This window comes from Centrocercus urophasianus, unplaced genomic scaffold (assembly GCF_019232065.1).
Source record: "Centrocercus urophasianus isolate 14NV4802_14NV808 unplaced genomic scaffold, USGS_Curo_1.0 seq_47, whole genome shotgun sequence".
In the NCBI taxonomy this organism is placed as follows: Eukaryota; Metazoa; Chordata; class Aves; order Galliformes; family Phasianidae; genus Centrocercus; species Centrocercus urophasianus.
This window is the reverse complement of record NW_024885055.1, coordinates 1,732,761-1,751,201: the sequence shown is the minus strand read 5'-3', so window position 1 is coordinate 1,751,201 and position 18,441 is coordinate 1,732,761. Positions and strand designations below refer to the sequence as shown.

Here is an 18,441-nt window from a genome sequence, read left to right as displayed (position 1 = left end):
TTTCTTATTTGCGGAAGCCGTGTAAGCAAAGTTCCTTGCTAGCGCTGGGGATTTGTGTGCTATTTTTTCAAGGTGCCGGTTGTAGAATATCACACATTCATTTTTAAACACTTTTGCTCTCTGGTATGAACGAAGCACAGGGCAGTCAAATGTCAGTGGAAGCTTAGCAGCTCACTTTTCTGCTTCTCTCCACTTCCTTACTATTAGCTGTGTTTGCAAAAGAGGAGCCTCTTAAGTTCTTGGCTTTGTTACTGTTTTTGGAGCTGGCAGTGTTTCTACTTTGAGGTCTCCTCAAAGACCCAAATTCCCAGAAAAGGGACATATCTGGACACAGTCATTTTTAAAATTACTGCAGCCTTTAACTTGCCCCATTCTTCCCTAAGTGCCGATCCTCAGAGCAATTTGTCAAATTCTAGCAGAGGCTGCCATCCTCTCTGCCCTGCTTGGGCCTCCTGCCCAGCTGCCCAGTGGCACAGCCTCAAGTCACAATGCTCCCTGGAGCCTCCATAGACAGCCCCAGGTGCAGGTGGCCCTGTGGGATGGATGTGGAGATCCCATGTACCTCCAGTGAGCCTTTCCCGTTGCTGCCCATGCCCGGTGCCCTCTGCTCTTCCCGGAGCAGATGTCACCTGCTCCAAGGGCTTTCCTTATTTCTTCTTCTTTGGTGACGTAGTGCTCCTACTGCTGGGGTGATGTGGGTTTGTGCACGATGAGTTACTGGGAGGGACAGCCAGACTCACAGGCTGGCATCACTACATTTATTTGACTCCATAACAATATATTAAAAAGCTGTGGGGTTTTCTCTCTTGGAGTTCCATGTGCCCTGCATGTCTCTTAATTGTGATAATTGTGATTTTTGAGATATTTTCTCATTGTTTTGTTTCTAATGAGGGAAAACTGACCTCGATTTCTCCCCTCTTCAAAATGCCCTAAAGGAAGCTAGCCAAGAAGCAGAAGGAGACTCAGACCAGCACACAGAGAGAGATGGGTCCCGTGGCCGCTTCAGACAAGGCCTCTACCAAACTCAGCGCTGTTCACAATGAAGAAGCTTTCTCTTCCAGCTGCCAAGATGTTAATGGATTCAGTAAGTTTAACTTGCTTGCAATGGATATGTCCCCTTTGGAGAGCTCTGGGTTCTTGAAAGGACCTATTCCTCTGGGCACAACAGTGAGAAGCTGGGAGTGGCAGTGAGAGGGTTCGTTGCAAAAGCTTGCTAGAAATCAGTTGTTGAAATGCTTCTAATACTGCCCCTATTTTACCTCTCAGCTGGGTGGGGAGAATTCCTTCTCACTCTGAATCTACCAAGAAATAATTTATAATGTGTTTTAATAATTGCAGCAGACATTCAAAAAGGCACATGTTCATTTGTTCTTCCGAAACAGTTTTTCCTTTGTGAGTTGATGAGTAAAATCACTTAGCTGACGTTTAGGATGGAAATATCGTTTTCTGTATGGAATTTTCATGAAAGAAAACAATCTCATGGTTAGAAATGGAAAGACATCATTTCTTCTTTTGTCTGTGTCCTCAGTTTGTTCTTCACTCAACTTCCGTAAAACGAATAGTAGTTAACAATTGTAAACCACTCAGACCTCTGTAGCTGGAAGACTCTGGGCAAAGCAGCTCTAAGTTACCCCTTAGCCTCACTAGATCCAGGTTGAATGCATGGTGGACTGCATGGTGGATTTGTAAACCTTTTCGTATTAAATAAATTTTAACTTAGACACTATGGGAATGTCACTCCTTCTTTTGATGCTTACCCTATAGTTTGAAGAAGGTTCAGCTCTGAAAGCAAAATGCATACTTAGAATTCTTGTTATTTTTTAACATCTTTATGAAGCGTTTTTCCCCTAATTACTAACAAGGAATTGCCTATGATTAAAAAAAAGAAAGAAAAAAAGAAAGAAAAAAGTTTGTTATCACTGAAATCTTTCTTTCTAACCTCAGATTGATCGCTACAGGCTGAGTGAATTTTTCTTCTCCCTCTGTCTATAGGTCATGTCAAATTCCATCTGCATGCATTGCTACTGTCACTCTATGTAACATACCTGTGAGATGGATAAGTAGGTGTTTGGGACCATCAAGGCTAGTGGTGAACACTTCTCTCTGATATTAAATTGACTTGACTCAAGATCTAATTTTCTCAGGTGCTGAGTAGCTGTGCCTCCTAAAGAAGACAGCATGAGTTGTCAGTGCCTCGTATCTTTGAAAGACAGGATAGCAGAGGGCAGCATTGTAACAGGCAGCCTAGAAACAGCAAAGATAGTTTGTTTGAAATGTATGAGGAAAACCAAGTTTTTCACTTTTCATTGGAATCTGGATTTTTAAAACTTTGTGGGTTTTGCTTTTTTTTCCAACCAGAAAATGAGAAGAGCCTGTAAAGTGACCTCATTTCTTTCCTTGATATTTTGAGAGACTAATTAAAACAGCTGAGTCATTTGCTTGAAATAGCAACTATAGGAAATGCTATATCTAATTTTGTAAGGGAAGCATACCTTCAGGTTTTCTTTTTCGTTCTTTTAAATCAGTAAGTCCTTTGCTTGTCTGACATCACTGCAGATTTTATCACCACCTCCCTCTGTAGCACAGCCTGATTCAAGTCATGGGCTGATTCTTCCTTTTTTTTTTTCCTCTTTATATCCATAAGCAATAATCACTGGTAAGCCTTCATGATTTCTCCACATTTTTTTTTTCTGCCAAGTCCAGGATGCTGAGGTGTTGCAGGTAAGTTCTCTCCTGTGCAAAAATGTGCACGTGCTGATGCCAGAATTTTATGGGTTTGCAGCTTATCGTATAGTCAGGGAAAAAAAAAAAAAAAAAGAGTAAAAGCCTTTATTTAAAAAAAATTACTTTAATGGAGTTTAATACTTAAAGGTTTTTATATGGGCCTGCTCTTACTTTTGAATAACATAATTGGATCACTTTGTAACTTTCCTGCTAACTAATACAGTTTTATGGGGGCTATTCATCCTAGCTTTTGAAATCAGCTCTGTCTCTTAAGCAAGAGTAAAATTCTGTCTTAAATGTTCCTTTTACCTCACAACAGAAAATAGTGCTCGTCAATGTCTCATGATAGGTGCTCATCCTCTCCTTCCTGACCTCAGTTATGAGAGTATGAGGAGTCTGAGTTAGCTGTAGCAGTGACTGGGAAATACCCCTGCCTTCTGCTGTTAAAAATGCTTATTCCTTCACCGACTGCTGCTTCATTCCTTCAGATGGAAAGTCTTTGGAAATGTTTAATATCAGCTCTTGCAAATGGTGCAGTCCATAAATTCATGCCCCGTTGGCCATGCGTAGATTGCTTGATAGATGTGTTTGTTGTCAAACGTAATTATGTCTGGAACATCTCTAGCCTCTGGATACAGGCTGGGAGGAAAATGGATTGAGAGCAGCCCTGAGGAGAAGGATTTGGGGGTGTTGGTTGATGGGAGACTCAACATGGGCCAACAGTGTGCAGTTGCAGCCAGAGGATCAAATGTACTGCATTAACATATGGGAGGGGGAGCAGCAGGGTGGTGGAGGGGGGTTTGTGCCCCTCTGCTCTGCGCTTGTGAGGCCCCAACTGCACTAGTGCATCCAGGCCTGGGATCCCCAGTACAAAAAGGGTGTGGAGATGTTGGAGCAGGTCTAGAGAAAGCCAAGATGCTCAGAGGAGCAGCTCTCCTATGAAGACAGGCTGAGGGATCTGGGGGTGTTCACAATGGAGAAGAGAGGGCTCTGGGGACACCTCATTGTGGCCTTCTGGTGCCTAAAGGGGCCCTGCAGGAAAGCTGTACTCTGTCACAGAGTGTGGTGATGCGACAGGGAGCTGTGGTTTTAAACTGATAGAGGGGAAATTTAGTTTAGATGTCAGGAGGAAATTGTTTACTCAGAGGGCAGTGAGGCCATAGCACTGCTGGCAAGAGAAGTGTGGGTGCCCCATCCCCAGAGGGCACCAAGGCCTGGTTGGATGGGCTCTGGGCACCCTGAGCTGGGGGGCAGCCAGCCCACAGCAGGGAAGGGCTGGGGGGCTGGAAAGGCCCTTCCAGCCCAAACCATTCTGTAATTCTGTGATGCTATGCTGGAGCAGGGAGACTTCAGATCTTGCTGAAAAGTGGAACAGAAACGAGCTCTTGAATTTTCTGGCCCAAAGATAAGCTCTTTATCCCCCTTTCCATCCCAGAATGATACTTGTTATTCAGGCCAGTTTCTGACTGGTACTTAAAGTTTTAACTGCAGAGTTTTTATGGACTCAGCCCATGTCTCTGCCACAACATGGAATCAGAATAGATGTTTGCTGAAAGCCAAACTAGTCCAACATTGTTCCAGTTTGTCTAGTTTTACCCAAAAGTCATGTGAAGTGAGATGTACATTTTTCTCAAAAGCAGTCTTTAAAAAAAAAAAAATTAAAAATTATGTATTTATCTTAAATCTCTACAAGTAAATGCTGATATTTGCAGTATTTGAGACCACTCCTTATCTTTCAGGAGTGTTTGGAAAGCAGTGTCATTTTCCTCGGAGTGGCACAGTATGGCCACATGCAGACACTGACTCAGTGCAGGGTTGTTGTGGAGCGAGGTGACGAATGGCAGTCAAGGAAGACCCAAAATTATCCCACAGTATCTGTGCACTGACCAGAAAGGTGTGCAAGGGGTTATTATTGAACAATTTATGTGCAATTTGGTAGCCCATCTGTGTGAAGAGAGAAGCAGCAGTACATCATCTCAGCAATGATGTGCTGCAACATCGTGCACGGAGGACACTGCTTTCCAAATGATCCAAAGGAGTGACACTGGTACAGTCCAGCTGGATAGCCTTAACATTACTGGCAGAGGCGCAGTGTGAAGGTGCCTTCTAGGATACTTTAAGGAATTGAGATTTGCATTAGTAGTGGTATTGTTATTGGCATGAGTAGGTGGCCTCTTGTGCCACTCCTGTGTATAGAGAATTTGAAACCGAGTTTTAATCTTTGATGTGAAGTCCTGTGTGGAAGTGTCTCTGTGACTTGCACACACTGGTGCTGGTGGGTACCTCTGATGAAGCCGCAGCACTGTGTGTGCATCTCTCCTACAGCAGCCACCTGGCTGACTTTGACAGTAAGCTCTCTGAAAGTCTGAATTCACCTTCCTTCTCACAAATATGGTTTCATTTCCTTTGTTGGAGACATTTTTAATCAAATTCACTGATGTGATGTGTCTACATTTGGATGCCTGAGTAATTTATAGTTGGCAATTCCTGGAAAAGCTGTGCCCCAATGTACTTTTGTACTCCCAAATTTCAGGAAATCGGAGGATTTACTCTGTGACTCTGGCCAACCAAAGTATTCTTGATAGTGCTTGTCTTACACATCTGTAGAAGTGGCCACCTCCCAAGTGTGATACAGAGAAGGTCTTATTTAGGCTAGCTAACAGGGGAGAAAGTGGAAGAGGTCCCAGATGAGAGTTGCATTACAGCAGACTAAGCTATGAGAAATTGCTTTATCTTAATGTGTTTTCATATGGTCAAAGCCTGACAATGTAGCAGAAGAATGCAAGGAGGAGCAAGTTCATTATAAGTTGATGATAAAGTGCTTAGGAGGTAACTCTGAAGACTATCCCTAGGATAGTGCCTTCTTTCATTCACCCATAGAGGAACTTTAAAATTATTAGTGGTGTTTTTTCTAGAGATACAAAATTTGCTTCTGAAAATACTTTGATGTATACTGACTTTTATCTACTTCTGCTGGATTATGGAATACTTTTTCCTGTGTTTGTCTATTGTCATCTTTCTGATGTACTGAGATTCGTATTAGCTTGTTTCCCAACGTTTTGAGGAGGAGATAAATGTCTGCAAGTCTAAGAGTGAATGCAGAGTGATAACTAAAGAATATACATTCAGAAATGATGGATTATCGTAAGAATGTACATGTATGCTATTGTGGATATAAACAATCTCGTACATTTGCTAGCAAGGAAAGATTCTGCTGTGAAGATGTGGAGCCCTGGCTCCTTTCCATAAATATTTGATCAATATGGGAATTATTTGTGGATTTGTTCCAGAGAAAGCTAATGCTTTAGATGGGAGAAAGTAGGGATGTATGTTCTGCTGAAAGAACCCATCTCACAAGGGAAAAGATTATAGGATTTGCTATTAAGTGTTCTGCATTGAAAAACAATTGCCTTCTTATCTTGTATGGTTTTAACAAAAAATTTGCTACCCTGCCTGTGTATTTTTGTGGTACTAGTGTACATTGTGCTTAGCAGGCTTATTTTGCTGTTAATAATGCATTTACTCTCTGTAGTTTGTATTTTGGGTGTTGTTTTTGAGTATTTTTCTGAGATGTTCCTTTGGTTTAAAGAAAAAAAAGAGGTGTGTAGAATATAGTCCTATATGTGTAGGAACACACTGATTTACAAAAACTGCAATACTATATTTGGGGTCTGGAGTACTTATATTAAAGAAAATCCATCATGATGACATTGTAATAAATGTAATATGCATGTTGAGATGAAAAATATAATTCACTTTGATAAGCCTTATATATCCCATATTACTGTGTTCTTTGAGGAACATTCTCCCTATTCTTTCTCTCTCTTAATATATGTCTAAAGTCTTTTCCTTATGTCTTTCCTACCTAGCATCACCCTCTCCTTGTTCATTTTCTGTCCAAAGCAAAACCCTTCAGAGCAAATCTTTGTTGAATTCCTACTACTCAGGTACTAGTGCCAGACTTTTTTTTCTTTTCTAAATTTTCTTTACTTTTGTGCATTTCCTGATATGACCTATAGACTGAATCTGCTGAGTATGAGATGAAACTAACCTTGTTTTCATTTTTTGTAACTTTTTTTTTCCTGCTGATCTTCTGTTGATTTGCAATGACCCGTGTCGTGTGGGTGACTGGAATTCCTTCTCAAAGTATCATCAGACACAGTTCCATCGACCACGCTGTTAGGTAAGACAGGTATGGTGGTATTTTCTCATTGGAGAGAAAACATGCTCATTGCATCTTGCAAATAACTTAGAGAATGCTGTTAAGTGGCTGGGCTTCAAAATCATAATTAATCCCGTGATCATGTACTTTGTTAATTGGAAAGTCTTTGGTTTCACTCATGCCTTCTTATCGCTGTTAATTGATTCTATTTATTTGTTTGAGAAAAGACAGTTCAAAATATACAGATGTAGGTGGGAACCAAAAGGTAGGTTTGGGAAATGGGAGTCAAATGCTAAATATTGCAGCAGTCTGGTATGGACGTGACAGGGTAATGAAAAGGCAGGTTCTGAGAGGTGGAGGCTGTGCTGTAGCTGCTGGTCACTTTAGAGGGAGATGGTTGCGTGCTGCAGCGTGTGCAGCTCCTAGCTTTTGGATTTTTAAAAGTATGTTAGCACAGTAAGTTAACAGAGAGAACAAAATTGACAGAAACTGTAAGCTGATAAAAAGAAGCTATTCAGAAACTTACTGGAGGTATACCCTTGAAAGTGAGTAATAACAGCCTACAACTTCGGGCTCTCCCTGGAGGATGCTGCCTGCGTGTGGAATTTGAAGAAGGCAATTCCTCTGCTATGAATCAGAAAGATGATGTGTAGTTGATCAGAATCTAACCAGTGGTATTTATGAAACCTGTCATTTTGGATTATCTACAGTAAATGTTCAGTTCCAGACACAGTAATCTACCATGTCTGCTTTAAACATTACTCTGGGCACGCTGAAGGCCTGTAGTTAGACCAGGAAGAAATTACAACCAAGCACTTAAGTGCTTTGGCTTACAGACTAACAGCCAGAGAGGCTTGGAGGGACTGCCACAATACATACATTTATCCTGCTATATATCAACGTGCCTGATGGCGATGAATAAGCCCTCTTTTGATGAAGAAGGAGTCGTCTTTTCCAGAAGGTTTCTTCTTGTTTCCCAGAGACTCGTTGTCAACAGGAAGGTCTGAAGGTGGATTTATCTTTTGGCTGTGCTTTAGAAACAGTGCCCAGACCTGCATTTTGCTCTCACTGGTGCTCAGCATCTATGAAGATGGGTACCAAAGTCTGAGGGAGGTGCCCTGTGTCAAGACAGCAAACTGCATACTTCTGATGCTGAAGCTCAAGGAGTAATAGAGTCAATCTGTGCCTCTCACAGGGCAAAGAAAAAGCCAAAAAGAACTCTCAAAGCTTTCAAAACACCGCAATTAGAGAGGAATAATAAATAAGAGAGTTGGGAATTAAAGTAGTCTTGTGCTTCTGTATCCAAAGCTCTACATATTTAAAACTCTTTAAAACTTAGCATCTATTAACCATTATCTCTGAGCTGAGTAAGGATTGATATCCTGGTCTTACACACAAGAAGTTAAGCACAGAGCATTTTAAGACATGATTTACACACGCTGCTCACTCTTGAATTGCACCTGCACTGAGCAGCCACAGGTGCTGCAAAACAGCTCTTAGCACCAAAGAAATTTCTCTCTTGTGAGTTGCAGGCAAATGGAAAGCCTGATGTTCTGACCTCTCAGACAGATTTACCAGACATTGGATGATGGTGTATGAGCAAAATAAGTTTAATTTTTGACGTTTATTAATTCCTGGGAAAGAAAAAGATCTTAAAAAGGGCGTCAGTCATCTCACCACCAATATCTGTCTCTGGGCACCACCTGTGCTTCACTGCTATTTGTTCCCATCTGTTATGCCTTCTGCTAATAAATGTTCTATATCTGCCATGCTAGATGACTCCCTAGGCTTGACTGTGACATGATTTCTTGATATTAAGATACAGGGGATTTTTTTGTGCCTCTGCCATGTCTTGTGCTTGACTAACACTTTTTTCATGTAATGCATGTTTTTAGCTCTGTAATCTAACTTAGAGTTGTAGATTCCAAGACTTAATGGCCTTCACAAGCATCTTTGCTGGGAAAGAGAATATTTAATACTAGCAAGTTAAGGAGGCAGTTTCCTTGCTTTTAATATTTGAGTAAGGTTCATGCTGTATGACTAATGTAAAGTCTGAGTGAGAGATGGTACCACATTAGAGCTTGTTTTTGGAGAAAACGTGCATGGAAGTCAAAGTCATTCAGCAAATGACATCAGTGCAGGCTCTTCAGGGGAGCCAGCCCACCTTCCTCTTGCATCCCTTCATGTCATCTTCTCAATTCCCTTATGCAAGAGTATCCTAATAAGGAGAATCCCTACCCCCCCAGAAAATAAGGACAGTAGTGCCTCGTGGTTCCTTGCAGACGGGTGGAACAAGCAGAGGAAGCTCACTGTTGGGATGTTTTCAACAAATCCTGGCTTGCATTAAAAAAAAAAAACAAAAAAAAAAAAACAAGAAATTTGCTCTGAATGTCACTGCTCTGTAGCTTGGGTGGGCTTTTGCTCATGCCTATCCAACCTGCTCTGAGTTTATCCACAACCCTAACGTTTGAAGAAAAGATGCTTAGATGCTGATGTTGCTGATATTGCTGCATTAGCAAGTCTGACTTTGTAAGTTGCATTGAAAACTTGAAAATCAGTGGCTCAGTCTATTCAGTGCTTGTGGCCACATCAATCTCGAAGAGGTTGTGGGAGAGTCTTTCACTTCAGTTCACTGTGCTAATGTTGTCCTGCGCCAGAGGTGTCTGACATTGAGGGCTGTTGCTTGAGCTGAATTTCCCTTACATTTCTTTTTGACTACAGATAATGAAACTGTCCCAGGCTTTAGTGGCTTTTTGTGTTGTGAGTGTTGGTTTGAAGTTGCCAGTAGCTCTCCAGCTGATGAATTGCTCTGTAATGCAGGCAGATCTGCCTCTTTTCACATAGGTTTGGAGAAACCCATACATCTGAAGAGCTGCACAGTGACATGTGAACCCGGTAGTCCCAGTTTTCAGCCCATATCACCAAAGCAGCTTTCTTACATTTATAGCAGGGTTTTCCTGTGTGCTGATGGAAAAAATAATTGTGTTCCATAGTCCTATTAAGATTAAAATGCACTTTATGAAGTATTTACCAAGTTATCCTTAAAAAATCTTTTTAAATATAGAGAAAATAATTTACTCCAGCCATATGGCTTGTTTATAGCCTTTGAAATGAACAATGTATGCTTTGCTCTGTCAAAACTGATCTCAGAAGGCTTTTTGTTAAGGAACTTGCCTTTTATAGCTCAGCTGATATCATTAAGGAAATGATGTTTTGACTTTGCTTTGCCATACCACTGATTGTATTGTATGTAGCACATTATAGCTAGATATTTACCATAAAATCAAGCCTTGTTGCACTCAAAAAGCAAATCAGTTTTACCAGGTGCCACCTTATTTATCTCTAGTGGAAGGAGAAGAGGTATTAGCCATCCTGTAGTCAGCCTTGGAAGATGTCAAATAATTGGCAACACTTACTCTGGTAGAGACACTGAACATGCATGTAATAAAATCCATCACAAACAGTGCTCAAATTTTATTTATATTTTGCTAAAGATATTGAAGCAAAACTTTTGAAATAAACTCTGCATGTTCAACACACATTAGAGCAGCATTGCTTTCACTTGCTTGAGGCGTAAGTTTGTTTTCTAGTCAGTCTCCTAATCTGAAGGCAGCATTACAGTGTGTGTCTACGTATCTGTCTTGCAGACTAACAAAGCCTTTGTTTATGGAACAAGATAACTTCTGTAAAAGAATCTAAAGTTTCCGTCCCAAAAGCTGCCCCGGGTGGGCAGGTTCTCTCCCGAGAGCAGAGGTTGCATGGGGCTGCACACAGCTGTTTGCAGGCTGGGGCTCTCAGTTTCTCAGCTCTTCTTCACCTCATCATTGACATCTACAGAATTTTTTTTTTCTGTGGAGGGAGCCATTTATTTCAGTTGTCTGGGAAGCAGCAAAAGTGTATAATAGAAGGTATTGTTGCAGCAGGTGAGCAATATTATCTTGCCCTCAGGGTTACCCACCAAATGGGGAAAGATGTCACCTCGTCGGCCTCTGCGTGAGCTTTTCTCAGCATATGGTGCTGCTTTTTGTTTCTCTTGGCAGAGTAGGACCTCACAGTTAACTTCAACAAGTTTATGATTACTTCTCCAGTAAAGCAGAGAGTCACAGAAGTGCCATTTCATATGCAGGGAGAACTTGAGAGTATTAAAAGTGTAGTCAACATTGCTAAATTTTATCATCTGCAGTTCCATTACCAAACAGATAAGTTGAGATGCCTGAAGAGTTCCACAGTCAAGCAAGTTGTGTGTGAGCCAGTGAGCCATTGATTTAACATCTTCTACAAAATTTCAGGGCATTCCATGTACTATTTGACTGATAATGAAAGTGCCAGCTTCCAGAAATCAAAATATCTACATTGGCAACTGGTGTCTTAGCGCGGGGACAAAGCATGTTGTGCTAACAAGGGCTAACAAGCAAGCTGACAAAATATTTTGCCGTTGCAGCTGCTAGCATTAGAAAAGAGCCTGTTACGAACAGTGGGTTTCCAGCAGCACACAGAATATCTGTTTTGTTTATGGCTGCACAAAAAAGACTTTAGAAAATTGGAGATGTCTGTAGGAAGGAAGTGGGGTCCTGAACGCTCTGCCCACATGAGACTTCAGAAGCACCCAGTTGATTTTCCTTATCGAAGAGAAACTGGAGAAGTGATTTGATCAGTCAAGATTTCAAATACTCAGAGGGCTCTTTAATCTAACAGGGGGTATAATAAGATTCAGTGTCTGGAAACTGAAGCTTAGCAAGATCAAATTGCAATTAAGAAATGTTTAGACAGCAAGGGTAATTAACCATTGGCACAACTTTTGGGGTCAGGATGAATCACCGTCTCTTGAAATCTTCACATTTGAATTATTTCTTGATGCTAGTCTGTCTTTGGCATGAAGTCAAATGTGTTGGTTTGTGTTCCTATCAACAGAATGAGGATGTTTGACTAGAAATAAGAAGGACATATGAAATATCATCCTAAAAACCTGATTTGCAGTCTATATGTTTACTAGTTTCTGAATATTACAGTAAATTATTCCATGCCTCTTTCAAAAGAGTTTTTTTTAATTTATTTGCTCATCTCACTGAAAACTCAGGAAAGGCACAAGTGCTCCAGAAACACCAGCAAAACTTCAGTGTCATCCCCTCTCAAAGAAAACAGGGTGGGTAGTTGTGAGATGGGGGCAGACAGGAGGGACTATTGTAAATTTCTATGACTTGCCATCAGTACAGCCATTAGAACACGTGGCTGAGGGGCTGGTGGTTCTGTTGCCTTTTCCAGTAACAGCAGCACCAGAAGGCACGGGTCCCTTCTATTGCTGCAACCAGCAGAAAGGCAATGCAAAAAAGCAAAAGAAAGGTAAATGCTTGAAGGCTGCTTGGTTGACTGTCCCAATGAGAGCTGGATTTGCTGCTGCTTCCCCTCCTACCCTCCATTCCAGATTGCTCACTGCACATCTTGAGGGAAGGGACAGTGCCTTGCCTGAGCGCCTCATTAACCATGCTTAGGTTCTGAGTCATGGTGTGATTACACTGGGAAGGAACAATATGTTTCTGGAATTGGGCTTTATTATCAGAACATATGAACGCTAAACTTGCCTCATACATAGTAATTTATCTCTGTAATAATCTCCACTGATCTCTTCCTAGTCCCAGATAAGATGCTTGTGGAAAGAACTGGCAGCTGTCCCGAGCTGGTGCAGGTCTCAGGCTGTGGTTTTCTGTTGGGCAGTGCACAGAGGCCACCTGGGATGTATTTGTCACAGAAATCCAGCAGAGGTGGTGTTCCCTCTGTGTGCTCTAGGGTTGAGGGCAGGGTGACTCAGATTGTGTGACACGGGGTTTTTTTAGGAGAAGCAGTTGGCTGGGTGAGAGGTGATGCTTCAAGAGTTGCTGCTGCAATCAATAGATTTTGTATTTCTGTCTGACCAAAGAGACCAGAAGCACAGCTGTCACCATAAACTTAATGGCTGGAGTCAGACCCTTCGCTGCTGAGCTTCATCTACTTCCAGTCTAGTTGGAAGGAAGTTATTCTGGAGAGGGGACTGGTTTCACCCCTTGCTTGGATACTGCTGGGAGGAGAGACCCAAAAACACCAGAATTTAAAAATGTGAAAAAGAGCCCTGCTTTACAAATAGTCTGTGCTCTGTATGTGCCCTGACTCTATTAGCACTAGTATCGCACGTAAGTTTTAAGTCTCCCTCTCGAATAGGGATGTAGTAATGTCTTTTAATTGGGGCTGATAAAAATGTGGCATTACTTGTAGGTTCTTCAGAGAAGCCAATTGTGAAATTGGGTTTGTATTAAACCTAATGATGGAAAATTAAGCATAGTACGTCTGTCGGAAATGGTCCACGATAAAAATCTTCTCCTCTCCATTACAGGAGGTTAATAGGGAACAGGGGAGGAAAGATGCTCTGGGAAAGCGAATCCAACTAGGGGAATTAATAAGCCTTGAAATTCCCTCTGTTCGGAGTTCTCACACTATCATTAGTCGGAGCATTAGGGATGATTATACAAATGCTTTGGATGTTACTCTTCCTTAAATCCCAAATTTATTCACATTTTGTATGTGAAGGTTGCTTCACTAGAACCACAGGTCTGTAAATCTTGTGCTGTCCGAGGAATGTGACTGTTTGTGAGAATCTTGGCTCGAGAAATCTTTAATCCAGTAGCCTCATCTTCAGAGTGAATGATCGATGTGATGGCCATTTATTTCAGAAGCAGCAGGACATGTTCAGCATTTCTGATAATTCAACCATCAGACTCATCTATCTATATCTAATGTTCTATATCAGCTGTATCCATGTATTGTAGGGATAATTTGCCCCGTGGCAGTGCATTCACTGCAGTCATTCCTTTCTCCTTGTAGTCCTCCAAAACAGAGCATATGCCTGTCTTGATAACTTACCTCCAATATAAGACAGAACCAGCTAGAGCATAATTTGTCAAGTTTTGTCATGTCATTGTTTTGTCGTTTGCTGAAAAGGCAATCTAATGCCCTAATCTGTCTGCTCCTGCCCAATTTTGCAATGAGGAACAGAGCAGAGATCCTGACTGCTTATGAACAAAATTTCACGGTGGTTTCTCAAGGATAGCAATGTTTACAGTAACTCTGGCCATATTTCTATCTCTCAGAAATCACCCTGAAATTGCAACTTGATTCATTTATTTTTTATCCCTCCTAAAACATGACTGTACTACTGCTGACAAGGAGTAGTGTTTGGGCTCTTTTTCAATCTGTGTTCTGTATGAAATGAGCCTGGTGTATGCAATCTTCTACTTTTTCCTTTCTTTTTCTTTGAGCAGTGAAAGAAGGGTATATTTTCAGTTTGCTAACAGGCCCTTTTGGGGGAAGACCAGAAAGAATGCATGCAGGATGTTAAGGCCTGTATGTACCAAGGAACCCAAACCCATCAGGAAGAACTGCTGTACTGTGTCGGTGCTGGAGCTCTGGCATGGAGACCAGAGAGGTGTTGGATGTCCTCCTTGGAGATCCTCAAAAGTCAATGAGATGTGGTGCTGGGCAGCAGTGCTGGGTGGCCCTGCTGGGAGCAGAGTGAGACCAAAGAGACCCAGAGTGCCTGGGAGTTTGTGATCTTAGATATCTGTAACCATAGGAAAAAGAACAGTTGTTTCACTTGGTAAACTCTCAATCAGGTCAATTCTGGTAGATAAACCCCTAAACTGTTCATTTATTCTGAGTTTCTCCTGTTAAGCATAAATATTTTGGTAGTCTCTGGTACGGTTGTTTAAGCTTCTGTCAGCTCAACAGGAAGTTTTGCTGTGTCTTTGGAGTTTTGCTGGAGGATATAAGAGATTACAATTCCAACTCTGTAATGATAGATACTTTAAAAATATTTGTTTCAAAAAGGTCTATATCTATTAAGTTTACGTATGTAAATGTTAAGACTGTGCATGCAAGGTGACAGTTTCTATATTTCTTTCTACCTAACATTACAATATTGCAATTGACACACATTTTAGGCTTGAATTTATAGACCATTTTAAATTGCCTCTAACATCTTGCGTGGCTTATCTGAAATGCTGGTGGTTTGTTTGCTGTTAACTTGGGCCCCTTTCACTCATCTCATGCTGTACGCCCCAAATCTCCCTCATCTGTTTGTATCTTTTGCAGGTTTGTGAAGGAAGGTATGTAATCCCAGTGGGATCATTATGCAGAGCTCACACTAAGTTTGCTGTTTCACTATATGTGCTATATCCTCGTGCCTGATTGGCTGTTCATTCCATTCCCTCTTCTGGGTTTGTCTCTTCGACACAAAAAATAGTTGAATGGGAGTTGGTCTTTCTGGGCAGCAGTCAGCACTGTGTGCTTCTTTGATTTCTTTACTTTCTCTTGCCTGCACCAGCCAGTGGGATGGTGGAGAGACAAGTGAAGCAGGAATGAGAATGGCAGTCACAGATAGGTGAAAGCTTGTTTTGCCTCCCTGTCTTTAAAACAGACAGTAGCCATGGAGAGATGACTCAGCCAACCTTGACTATCCAGACCCACCCGTATCGGAGCTGCGAACCAGTGGAAATGTCCTACCCACGGGGGCAGTTCCAGCCAGCCATCCGAGTGGCCGACCTGCTGCAGCACATCACCCAGATGAAACGTGGACAGGGCTATGGATTTAAAGAGGAATATGAGGTGAGAGGAACCTTTGCTCACGTGAATCAGTGGAGAAGTGTCAGTCTCGAAGGAGTGATGCTTGCGATGGAAGGTTAACTGTATGCAGAGCTCCTTTTCCTTAATTCACTTACTCTCTTAGTCATTGCCTTCTTCCAACTTATTTTTGTTGATAAGACTAGGATTTACAACACTGGCAATCTTTGGTGGCTCCCTGGTCAAGAGAAAATGTGTTTACTACATTGTGAGAGGATGGCATTGTGTCCATGTGCTCTCTCTCCCCTGGAGAGATAATAACTGTTGCTGAACTCAGTGAAAGATTTGGAGTCCTGTAGTCCCTTACTCGTTAATGTGCTTTATATGACAATAGTGCAAGCTAGGCTTGAAGAAAAAGAAGGCTTTTTGTACTTTGGAACCTAAATGCTCTGTAACAATTGATCAAATTAAATCACAGCTTAATGACCTCTGTGTGCCAAATTGTAAAGGCAAAGGCAGCAACCTCGTGTAGTTCAAATGGAGTTTTTCTGTATACTCATACCTCTGTCTCAGAGGACGTGTGAATGATCTGCTCTTGCGACTCTACGTGAAAAGAGAGGTGAGCAGTAAGCTGCCAGTGTGAAAGCATCCCCTCCACTCCCCTGCCACAGAGCAGGAGTGACCAGAAATGTAATGCAAATGACAAGAACAATGGCACTGGGGAGGGGTTGGAAGACAATTAAACGTTCAGAGGAGAAGGAGAAAATGGGGAAATAACATCAAACATATGTGAGACTTTGCTGTAGCAAGCGATAATTATAATGAATGTAGTAATCTGGTGGGAAGGCAATAAGTAATTAATATGCATAGTGTCATTAAAACTACTTAAAAATAACTTAACAGCTGTGAAAAGTAAGTTACTTAATGAAAGCAGCTCACTTTTCCACCCTGCAAGTGAGAGTCCATAGGGTTTGTATCACTGATGCTGGGGTTTGCCATAATTGCGAATAATCTTTTCCTGGTTGTCACCAGGGAGTACTTGTTTTAGTCAGATGGCATCAAAGATTGTCATGACAAATATTTCTGGTAACTGTATGTTAATCAGGGCCATGCACTCATGCGCCACAATCAAGGACACTAATTAAAGTATGAATTCAAAGAGCTTGGTTAAATATTGAAAAAGGGTAGTAATTCTCTTGGGAGATTTACTTAGCCTCTCTTGGTCTCCACTTCTATGAACAGTACCCGAAACTACATTCAGCTCAGTTCTAGTTCTTGATGTTCGGAAGAAAACAGGTGCTGGCATATATGTGATTTTCTGGCACTGGCATTGGTAGTTATCAAAATAACACATTAGCATGAAAAATGTCAATGCAACTTTCAGTTCCACAAGTTCTGCCTTTCCCAGAAAGTGCTATCTAAATACGTATGTAATGACGATGACATTATATACATTTGCATAATTCCTTCCTTCACAAGAAGTGGCCTGGAGAATGCCACAAACTCTTAAATCGCTTGCACTGTCCTACCCTGCAATCAGAGGCAGTTGCCCTAAGTGGCAATCCTTTTAGTTGGTGGAATTTGGTTTTCAGAGCACAGCTCCAAGCAGCTTTCAGCCGCCAACAGCATCACTGCAAATTGCAGGGAGGATGCTGAAGGGTTGTAACTTCTAGGAGGAAGAGTAGTTTTAAGTTGGCTGGAAAACCTGCCTTGCAGAACATTGTGCAAAATGGTTGGTAAGCTCTGATAAGGAAAAGGCCTGAAAATTTATTTTTGTCTCTTAAAATCTGTTTTTACACACTGATATCAATGTCATCTGTGTGTATATTTTTTCTTCTTTTCTACCTACTTTGCAGATTGATAGCATACATGGGAGCCTGTTTAGTGACATGTTCCCAAATAATTGCACTCTCATGAACAATCACTTTGAACAGAACCTATCAGTCATATGTGACAGTTTTTTATGTACGTGCATTCCCACTTCCGCTGAGGAATCAGGGAGTTGCATTCAGGCTTTTCTTTGATACTCCTTCACCTGCAGAACACTAGGGCACGTGTTTCACCAATGACATCTTGAAAGGAAGGTTTTCAAGTGCTTGCATCTTACATCTAACTCCACACTGAGAAAACGACCAGGATGTGATGGTGCAAGTGGTGGCAGTGCTCGTGTGAATTGGCTGGTAACTGAGTGTGAATGTAGGAACCTGTCAGCACTTGCAGTGTGTGCATTATTTCCTTCTGCCAGCTGCACCTCAGGCCGAAGTGTCTGCTCCTTGTGGTTGGCAGGAAAACGTGTGAGCCACGAGAGAACAATCCGTCACTGACACTGGATGTAGATGGCACTGTGTGGGATTAGGCACGGCCATAAACATTTAAACGGGACTTGTTTAACTGCCACCTGTTCCTTTCTCAGAGCATATCAGCCCTGATTTGTTGTGAGCTGCTACGCTGGTCCCTAACTGTACTGCAAGCTCCAATTACTGTCTGCAGAGATAATAAGCTTGAGTATCCAAATTTCAAATATGATTTAGGGTGTCACTGAAGCATGTTTCTCTCATGCATTACCAAGACTGCTTGCTTACTTTGGATTCTGTGGCTCCTTCCTGAGGAGTCTTAATGACTTAAAAATCACCTCAGGATTTTAACCCATTCATTTCTGGCTGCCCACAATGCCTCTATCTGCTCAAAAGACCAGACCCTGCCATTCAGCCTGTGACACAGCACTACGAAATGTCAGCAGGATTGCCATTGGATATGCTGTCCTTGGTTTACACTGGCTTAAGACTTTCTTTGGCCTTGCTGTGTACCGTGTGGGGGGCTGAACTGGCTGAATTATTTCTTTTACATTGCTGGTTTGTTGTTGTGAGGTGTTTTTTTTTCTCCTACTTGTTTGTTTTCAGCCAAAGCAGTTTTAACCCTGGGTCACAGCAGAGTTGTGGGAAGAGCTTTGCCACCTCTGCTGAGACAGC

The 18,441-nt window shown here is 41.8% G+C and overlaps 1 protein-coding gene across 1 annotated transcript in view; it reads left to right on the top strand.

The window, feature by feature from the left end:
* PTPRT (protein tyrosine phosphatase receptor type T) overlaps positions 1-18,441 on the top strand; it is a 305,115-nt gene that overhangs the window by 256,584 nt on the left and 30,090 nt on the right. Inside the window, exons 16-19 of the mRNA XM_042834507.1 lie at positions 936-1,084; positions 6,594-6,671; positions 6,872-6,916; positions 15,330-15,517. Of these exons, the coding sequence (XP_042690441.1) occupies positions 936-1,084; positions 6,594-6,671; positions 6,872-6,916; positions 15,330-15,517 (460 nt within the window). The remainder of the gene's footprint in view (positions 1-935; positions 1,085-6,593; positions 6,672-6,871; positions 6,917-15,329; positions 15,518-18,441) is intronic.